Source organism: Anoplophora glabripennis, unplaced genomic scaffold, assembly GCF_000390285.2.
Source record: "Anoplophora glabripennis isolate ALB-LARVAE unplaced genomic scaffold, Agla_2.0 scaffold582, whole genome shotgun sequence".
NCBI lineage: Eukaryota > Metazoa > Arthropoda > Insecta > Coleoptera > Cerambycidae > Anoplophora > Anoplophora glabripennis.
Window position 1 is genome coordinate 165,253 of NW_019417075.1, and position 10,144 is coordinate 175,396.

Sequence of the window (10,144 nt, forward strand, 5' to 3'; positions counted from 1 at the left end):
AACAAGTTTTATTTTTTCAATAACAAGTTTTTTTTCATTTAGAAATTGAAACAACTAGATAATTTACAAAAATAAACTCAATGTCGCAAATGCTGAAAATGTCCTCCATTCACTATTTGGCATTCTCCAAGACGATAGTAAAAGCTGTCCACAGCATTCTGAATGACTTCAGCTGGTAAATTATGCATCTCCGCCCTAATCTTGTTCTTTAAATTCTCAATATTATCCGGTCTGTCCTGGTAGACTCTTTCTTTCAAATATCCCCAAAGAAAATAATCCAGGGGTGTTAAGTCGGGGGATCTTGGCGGCCATTCAACTGTACCCCGTCTACCAATCCAGCGATTTGGAAACATTTCATCTAAGTAATTATCTTCGAACATCAATACCAAAATGTGGGGGAGCGCCATCTTGTTGGAACCCAAATTCTTTCATTCGGTATATTTGGATCAATTTCATGAGGGAAAATTATAGCTAGAGCAGGTATCAGATCAAATGTTAGGAAATCCAGGTAGCGCGCAGCAGTAAGATTTTTTTCAAAAAAGAATGGGCCCAAGATTTTGTTGTTGATGATACCTGCCCATAAATCAACTTTTTGTGGATGCTGCGTATGCGATTCGCATGTCCAGTGCGGATTTTCCTGGGACCAAAAGCGATAGTTATGCCTGTTAACTGCTCCATTTAAATAAAATGTAGCTTCATCCGAAAAAAGTACGTCTCCTTGAAAACCATTATTGTCGTCAAACCGTCTCACCATTTCCTCACAAAATTGTAATCGCCTATCATAATCGTCTTCCAAAAGCTCTTGGACAAGACATACCTTATAGGGGTGGTATTTCTCTTGTTTCAGAAACATTCGAATTGCAGTTCGAGAAGCATCGTGATTGCGGGCCAATGAAACAGTTGAAGTATGAGGATTTTCAACAAGTTCTAATGCAATGTCTAATTTCTTTTCTTCATTCAAAGCACGTGCCCGTCCAGTTTTGGGCAAAGTCTGTACTGTACCGTGTTCCTCAAATTTGTGAAATATTTTACTAACTGTCCCTTGCGAGATTTGGTTTTCGGGATATTTCGCATTAAATAAATCGCGCACTTCAGCCTGACTTCTTATTTTGTCTCCACATCCAAGCAATATCAAGATTTCGATGCGTTGCCTTTCCGACAATACCATTGCAATTCAGTAAATAACTTGATTTTGACACAATAGTAACGTTTCGAACTCCAATTTACAACTAAAGCGAAAAATTAACCAGAAAGCCTGGCAAGTAAGTGGTGCCAAAAAAACGCAACATAAAAAATATATCTTTTTTGCGTTAGCAGTGATAGGTACAGTTTCAAATTCTTTATTTTATTCTGTGCAAATTCATGGAGGATAACACTGAAGATAATTAAATTTTATTTCACTTGTTAAGTAGGTGTTTTATACAACCCTAAAAACCTTGCTATTGAAAAAATAAAACTTGTTTATTTGGTATGGCTGGATTCGGTTTTCTATAAGCTTTTCAACGAGCCCCCTCATGCCTTATGTTTCCATTTGAAAAAAAAGTAGGGGTAGCTGGGGGTTAGGGGGTTGAAGAAAAATTAATTATTATATAACCAAAAGATGGAAAAAAATCAAAATCAGTTAACGTGTTACGGCGTTTTAAAAAAAATTTACTCATTCAAAAGATATGAATTTTATTCCGTACTTCTGGCCATCCCTGTATACTTATACATGCACGTACAATACGATAAATGATTTAACTGTCGTTACTATTGGTATATAAATCTAACATGACACAAATAAATGTGTAAATAAAGGATTTAGCACATGCCAGATAAACAGTTTGATTTTTATAGATAAATCGTTACGTGTGTAGCTTCCATTATACTATGGAAAACTTTTTGGTTCATTAATTCCTTCTTTCTCGATCCTCGAAGGTTAAGTTTTTTATCTGTTACCGCGTCTCTAACGTAATACAAGTCATAGGAAGATTGATTAATGCTAGTTTACTTCTTCGAGTCGCATTTCGTTATACTATTTTTGTTTTGTTTGTATCCTTAATGAATGATTCCTTTTTTTTTTAGGATTAGAGGCAACTGCGACATTTACTATTTACAAGAACTGCAATATATCGATCACTAAAGTTCCCAGCAACAAGTAAATTTACTTGCCATCTAGCATTAGTTTCTGTTAAAAAAATATACAAATGCTTAGCAAGCATGCTTACGCTAGAGGAAAAGTGACATAAGGAGTTTATCTGAGCAAGCCAAAATGCCATAAAAATTCTATAAAAGCTCAAAAACGTTAGGTGCTACTACGAAGAATATAAGGTTAAACAAATTGAATAAAATTACAAATCAAAACTGGGCATTCCTTAACAAACCGCACTTACTCCAACGATTTGTGATGCATTTTGGAAAAAGAGGCACTTGGTTCAAAATGGGACCATGGTTCTCGTTAAAGCTTAGATCGAATATGCTGAACTCGTCGTCTGTAATAAATCACAGTGTAGTTAAATAACAATAAGGGCACTATGAAGATGATATGATCAGTTATGTACAACGAATGAGATGGGTACGTTGTTCAAACCTATTAATTACACTATACGCTACATATTATGTACTTCTTACAAGGATAATTAATTTTAAAACATTACTGAAATGTTCTAAAACTCATTTTGATTCTGTATAATCAAGTCTCGACGTTATACGTAAGGCAAATTCTTCTGCATAAATCTTCAAAATACTATCCCGATCATTGTACCAAATTCGGAATATATGTTTATATTAAGAGACCACTGTATTTATATTCTGTTAGTCGACACCGCCTTGATTATTTCAATTGCAAATTTATAGTCTAATGTTGTCAAAATAGTAATTACATATTGTAAACAAATGAAATACCAAGTAGTGAAGTGAGTCAAATACTGGGTAACTTTTGCAATTTACACAATCTAATTATTCGTTGAAATATTTTGAGATATTTTAAGAAATATTTAGGAGTATAATAGGAAATAAAGACAGCAAAATTATTCTATTAGATGTTACCCAGAATTTCGTCGTCACTTCCTCTTTCGTCAAAAATTTCTAGGTAAATACCATAAGACAAACATTGTTAAACTCAATTTAAAAAATGCAAAGGATGTTTGTTGGGAGTTTTGAAAATATACATTGTCTTTTGGCAGTACGTAAATCGCACAGTTAATATGAAAATGTTTTTTCAAGATAAATATTTTCATTTTCGCGTCTATAAATCATTTGCTGCCAAGGTCGCTTATTTTAAAATTTACTACGCGACAGCTCGCTATTTATAGAATAAAGAAACTTCCACGTTCAAGAAAACGGAAAAATAAAGTTTCAAATTTGAATCATATTTTTTTTTTAAATATAAGTAATATTTAATATCAATAAAAATTTGATTTTACAGTCAACAGTAATAATCACCAGGTATAAAGTTCTCCAAATACTTAATAGCACAACACTTTTACTGTTTCTGTTGTATAAACAAAATATGTATATTTCGAATTGCTTTTGAAACATGAATCTTATAGCAGTAATACACGAATGAATAATCGGTTGCTTACTATTAATCCAACCTTAAATCGAAAATATCGATCAACCAATCTAGAATCTATATCCAGAATGGAATGCTACTACGGTTTTGAACGTACTTTTAATACAGCATCCACTCGTGCGAATTCCTGGATTTATTTTTTTTCCACAAGTATCTACTTTCTACTTTTCCAAGCGATTAAACGTTATCCAAATGTCACGAATACGAATACCAAACACAGCACACATCACCATTGTGTTATTTCAGCGCTAACCCAAATATCTTGGAAGATAAAGATTATCTTGACATACAAATAAACTGGGATGATACGAATTCGCCTACGGAGTTATCAATCATCCAGAAAAAACATGGAAATTCATCAGAATTATACATAATCCATCTGAGGAATAAACGATGAATGATCTGACTTGAAGTCGTATTTCATCCGGAGATACCTAGATTCGGTGCCGTCTGCTTCATACAATAAAGAAATATGAATAATAATGATTCTCGTATATATTTAAATTGAAATTTAACGCCTTAGATACTTTAAGGCTGGCCTTTTATAGACAAGAAATTGCACTCTCGGTAATACAATGATAGAACAAACAACAAAATCCATTTAATTTTTCGCAGTGAAGGATCACGGAAAATATGAGAACCTATCGTAATGTACCTTTCCTGTTTTGTCCAGAATTTCGTAAAAAATACTCAATAATTGCTATTAATTCATATTTTTAATAGTTTCATAAAACATTTTGAGGGTTGTGTTTATGAGTACCGTACGCGATTTTATGTCTGTATATACAACTTGCGCGTAACGTTCGGGAAATGTTATGATAAACATAAGATATAAAAATATACCGCTTTTCCTTATTCTGAATGTATTATCAGCAGTGTTATATCCCGGAGAAAACTTGCATAACTGTAACAGTGTTGTTTCTTGTTTCTAACTAGAAATTGAAAATCCAGTTGAAATACAAGAATTTTCCGAAGATTCTGATGTCGATGAGGTTCCGGTACCAACAGAGGCTATACCAAATTATAGTAAAGCTATTATCCTAACCAATCAGCTTAAACATTTTGCCGAAGATCACAGAGTTTTTGGAGCTTCTTTCCAAATTAGAAATACGATTTTTGGAGGCCATTTTAAAGAAAAAGAGGAGACAAACAATAATATATGAATTTTTGCGTCATTAAAGTAACATTTCATTTCATTTTATGTATTACTATATTCTATTATACAGGGTGGGCCACCAGTAACGCCTTGGTCGCTAGTGACCAAACGGCAAATGTTACAGAAACCTGTTTAGGTGGGTATGTGTAGGTTGATTACGGCTACATTTTAAAAATATTTTGAAATATACAGGGTGTCCAGGAAAAGCGTACCATATCAAAGTTATGTTTTTTTAAATGGAACACCCTGTATTTTACTGCATTTTTGAAAGCACCGTAAAAAAATAGGTGAACTTTATTAAAGGTTCTGCATACCTAGGACTTATAGTTTGTGAGATATTTCAATTTTAGTGAAAATGCAGGCATAGCGTAGAAATTTAATATTAGCAATAAAAAAATAATTTTAAGGAAGCAGCTTTGGAGGGTCTATTTTAGATCCTTGAAGTTATAAATTGTTATATTTGTCGTCACTTAGTATTATACAGGGTGTTCAAAAAACTGCTGAATACTTCTCTCAACTTTAAACAGCAATAACTTGGTTATTTTAAATGGAACACCCAGTATATTTTTACTTTGGGAGTTGGGAAATTTAAAACTCTTTCAAACTGTGTATAGGTTCCCTATACCTATCTCTAACGGTATTGGAGATATTTGTGCCGTTTCGTTTTTTATCGATTTTTTTTGTAAGATGTATCCACGTGTCTTTATCGAGGTCTTTACTGAATTGGTTTGGGTTCTTCTTGATGACGTCTCTTTAAATATATTGAGAAAAATGAGGATGCAATTAGATGGCGCACCTGCAAATTTTTCATATTCAGTGAGAAATTATTTAAATCGAAAATTTAGTAATAAATGGATAAGTAGGAATGGTGCATGTCAGTGGCCACGTAGGTGTCCAGACCTCACCGTAATGGACTTCTTTGTTGCGAGCTATATAAAAAATCTTGTATACAATGTTCCACCTATTACTTGCGATGATATTGGAGGGAAGGATTAGAGATGCATTTGCGTGAGAATATCATTTGAAGATAGAATAAGATGCTGTATTCAGGAGAATGGTTATCAATTCGAACATCAATTAAAATTTTTCTTTGTTTTTTCTAAAAGTAAAAGTTCCTTTTATCATTATCATGAAAATATTCAAAAAAGTTTTCTAATAAAAAATATTATTTTATAAGCAGAATAATTATAAAAAGTTATTAATTTTGTATAAATATGTTTGTAGTAAGTAACTGAATTATTTATGAACATGAAAAATATTTATTAAAGAAAATTTTACTTTTAGAAGAAACAAAGAAAAATTTTAATAGATGTTCGAATTGATAACCATTCTCTTGAATACAGCATCTTATTCTATCTTCAAATGATATTCTCACATTCCTTAGAATATTTGGGGTGATTGTGGCAAATGCATATCTAATCCTTTCCTTCATATCATCGCAAGTAGTAGGTGGAACACTGTGTACAAGATATATTTTTATACAGCCCGAAACAAAGAAGTCCATTACGAGAGGTTTGGACACCTGTGGTAGCCACTGACATGGACCATTCTTACCTACTCATTTATTACTTAATTATCGATTTATATAATTTCTCACTGAATATGAAAAATGTGCAGGTGCGCCATCTATTTGCATTCACATTTTTCTCCTTATATTTAAAGAGACGTCATCAAGAAGAACCCAAACCAATTCAGTAAAGACCTCGATAGAGACACGTGGATACATCTTACAAAAAAAATCGATAAAAAACGAAACGGCACAAATATCTCCAATACCGTTAGAGATAGGTATAGGGAACCTATACACAGTTTGAAAGAGTTTTAAATTTCCCAACTCCCAAAGTAAAAATATACTGGGTGTTCCATTTAAAATAACCAAGTTATTGCTGTTTAAAGTTGAGAGAAGTATTCAGCAGTTTTTTGAACACCCTGTATAATACTAAGTGACGACAAATATAACAATTTATAACTTCAAGGATCTAAAATAGACCCTCCAAAGCTGCTTCCTTAAAATTATTTTTTTATTGCTAATATTAAATTTCTACGCTATGCCTGCATTTTCACTAAAATTGAAATATCTCACAAACTGTAAGTCCTAGGTATGCAGAACCTTTAATAAAGTTCACCTATTTTTTTACGGTGCTTTCAAAAATGCAGTAAAATACAGGGTGTTCCACTTAAAAAAACATAACTTTGATATGGTACGCTTTTCCTGGACACCCTGTATATTTCAAAATATTTTTAAAATGTAGCCGTAATCAACCTACACATACCCACCTAAACAGGTTTCTATAACATTTGCCGTTTGGTCACTAGCGACCGAGGCGTTACTGGTGGCCCACCCTGTATTTTGTAAGGTAACAAATCCTGATTTTTTCCTTAAGTTTTAAGTTTTTTATTTATTTTAGAACATGCATATGCATATACGTTTTAAATGTCTCAATTTCTTTAATTACAGTTTTCATTAAAAAAAAAACGATTTTTTTTTCTTATTTCTTTTAGGCGGACACCCCTCTTGAAGCGACACTTTCAAGTCGGTCCCGTTGGTGTCCGCCCAAGGGAGATTTCACTGTATTTACTTTTTTAACTTATCGTTGAGACAGAAATGCTCAAATAACAAAAAATGTGGTCGAAAAGTAAGAATTGCACAATTTTTTCGAAAATATTTAAAAAAGGCTTGATTTTACCGTTTCTTTTCGTTTTTCGCATATATCTGTTTTTTTTACAGGCCAGTATATTGCGCAATTAACAAGTTCGTTCATATGAAGATTAATGCTAATATTTAAGGAAGATAGACAAAGGAATGTGCTCTTAATCTGATGCTTTCACCTGTGTTGGAGTATAATGAAAGAAATCAATACACGAACGAAATTAATGCAAGATGTATACAGCACAATAGACTATTTTAAGCAATCCGCAACAAATTGTCATAGTTGAAATTGTACAAACCGAATCTGACACTTCTGTACTATTTACACAGATACTACAGAAATGAAGACTTCAAATTAATTTATTTTTAAAAGGATTTAGAAGTATTTAAGAACAGCCAACACGTGTTTCGTAAAAAAGGCACACTAATGTGATTAAAACTTATAAAAAACGATATAAAAGAATATTCCTAAATTTAAATAAAGTAATGCTCATGCTCGGAAAGAATAGCCTCATACGCAGGTGAGATCTTGTTGATATGTTATCGCTGTCATCATTAGCGTATTTTCTCTTGTTTTGTTTAATCTTGGCATTTTCTAGTTCTACTAAGTATTTTTATTGTATTCCTTGGTGTTGTACTGTGTTTCTTCAAGTGGTTTATTATAGACGTACACTTAACCACAACCAAACTTTTCTTGAATGATACCCTGTTGCGAGGCTACTTCGCTTACATGAAATTATCTTTAATGCGCAAGCTCAGTAACATTGATATAATTTTAATTTATTAATTACTATAAAAAACAATATTGTTCTATAAATATAAATATATAAATTCTATAATTCTATTAGTTTGTCATTTGAGGTTGGAAACTTTTTAAATATTTCTAATATTGCCAGAATATCGCGATATTTAAGGTCATGACAAAGAAGTCATATTTTTGGCACTTATGTTCCAAGTACATAAGGTCGAAAATCGATAGAGTAAAAATATTGAGAAACTCTTCATGACAATGTGCACGATGGAGTTGCCTATCTATTAAATGTTTTGAATTTTACAGGGGGTTCAAATTCAAATTTGCCTAGAACCATACGAAAATATACCTCAAACTGATTAGTGTCAAACAAGACTAGGTAACCTAAAAATTATTTTTCTTCAATGAGTTTCAACATTTTAACAACTAATTCTTTTACTGAAACTGAGTTAATATTTTAAATCGTGTTCACGAAGATTATAGAACCATATAAAATCATATTGGGCAAGACGTTTAGTTGAGGAAAACAATACTTGAACATATTCAAAGTACCATTATAAAATATTTCAATTTGAACACTTTGCACCTCAGAAACAACGTATTTTCGGATCCGCTTATGAACACTTTTTTTATTTGAGAAGCTCTGACACCGCAAAAAGTTTGGCGGATGCAGTTTGGGACGCTCTGACTGCTCCTTTTTCTAAATTCCACTAATAAATTATCATTGAAGCGCCGTTACTACTAGTACTAGTATCAGAGATATTCCAAACCGACTAGAAAACGACACGAACCTTGAGAACGAGTGGTAAATTCTCATGGCTTCTAGTGCTGTTGTGCAACATACCATGCGCATTCTTTTGTTGTCGAACTTTTCTCTCAAGTTTTTTATTACCGCGATCGCATAATTCACGAATAAGGAAGCCGAGCAGGCCACTTATCTTTTATGACCCTAGAAAGATTTTGCTAGGATACATTATACACAGTGATTTACATTTTCTTTATTTTAGAATTGTTATTTTTTATACGTTGGTGCGTAACCTGAAGCCAAAATAGGTTCCTGAAAATTTTTAAATGCTGTAAGAGAATGTGCAATTTGACTGAAAATAATGCTTGAGTGTAAAGTAGGTAGTAGGTATCCTTATTTTAAAAGATACGTAGAAACTCTGGTAACAAATGTCGTTGGGAATAAAAAAAAGGTAGGTCGAATCAAAATTTTAAATCTTAAAGCAACTTTAAATCTAAAGTTTCCCTGGCCAAGCCTTTAACGATGTTAATCTTATGTTAAAAGTTAACCCAACTAACTTATACTTGTTATTAGTTATTAACATTATTAATGCATTATAAGAATATAAAATTAAAAATAAATCTTATTTATCTTTTTTTTCAACTTCTGAAAATGAAGAACTTATTCATATAGAAAGGCAGTCGATGGCTTTGGAAAATATGATTTAAATTTTCTTCATACATTTTGTTTACGAGTTTACTGTATTAAAGTTAATTGCATGAAATTGAAAATATGACAGAATTACCCTCGGAAAGGTAGGAATATCAGTTTACAAGGTGGCTGTATGTCACCCATGCAGCAGTTACTGCTAACTTCATAATTTTATGCATCAGTAATTTGTTGTAAATTAAGTAATTAAATTTGATGTCCGAGCACACTTTTTCATAATCATCATAATAGTCCAAGCATTCTGTGACGGCCTAATGTTAAATTTGCAGAAATTATTACCTGGACAAAAAAAAAATATAGAAAATTTAATTTTAAATTGAGTTTCTTGTTCTTTAAACTCGATCCAAAATGTCAAACATGGTTAAAAAAATCGCAATGTTGCAAAAAACGGTTTTTCTAAAATAACTAAAAAAATATAGGACGGATTGAAACATGTTAATTGAGGAAGTTGTAGGTTTTAAAAAGATCTATCGACTGATTTTTTGTAAGTATCTATTGCTTTGTTACTTTTCGAGATATATCGAAAAAACCGTTAAAAATCTTCTCTTTTCTCTTCTTTTATAACTCGTTTACATTTACGT

At 32.1% G+C, this 10,144-nt stretch overlaps 1 protein-coding gene across 2 annotated transcripts in view; it reads right to left on the bottom strand.

Moving 5' to 3' along the window:
• LOC108911373 (arf-GAP domain and FG repeat-containing protein 1) overlaps window positions 1–10,144 on the bottom strand; it is a 115,783-nt gene that overhangs the window by 11,068 nt on the left and 94,571 nt on the right. Inside the window, exon 3 of one of the 2 annotated variants that reach the window (XM_018716293.2) lies at window positions 2,373–2,471. The exons of the other annotated variant lie outside the window; for it this stretch is intronic. Coding sequence (XP_018571809.1) covers window positions 2,373–2,471 — 99 coding nt within the window. The remainder of the gene's footprint in view (window positions 1–2,372; window positions 2,472–10,144) is intronic. 2 annotated transcript variants of the gene reach the window in all.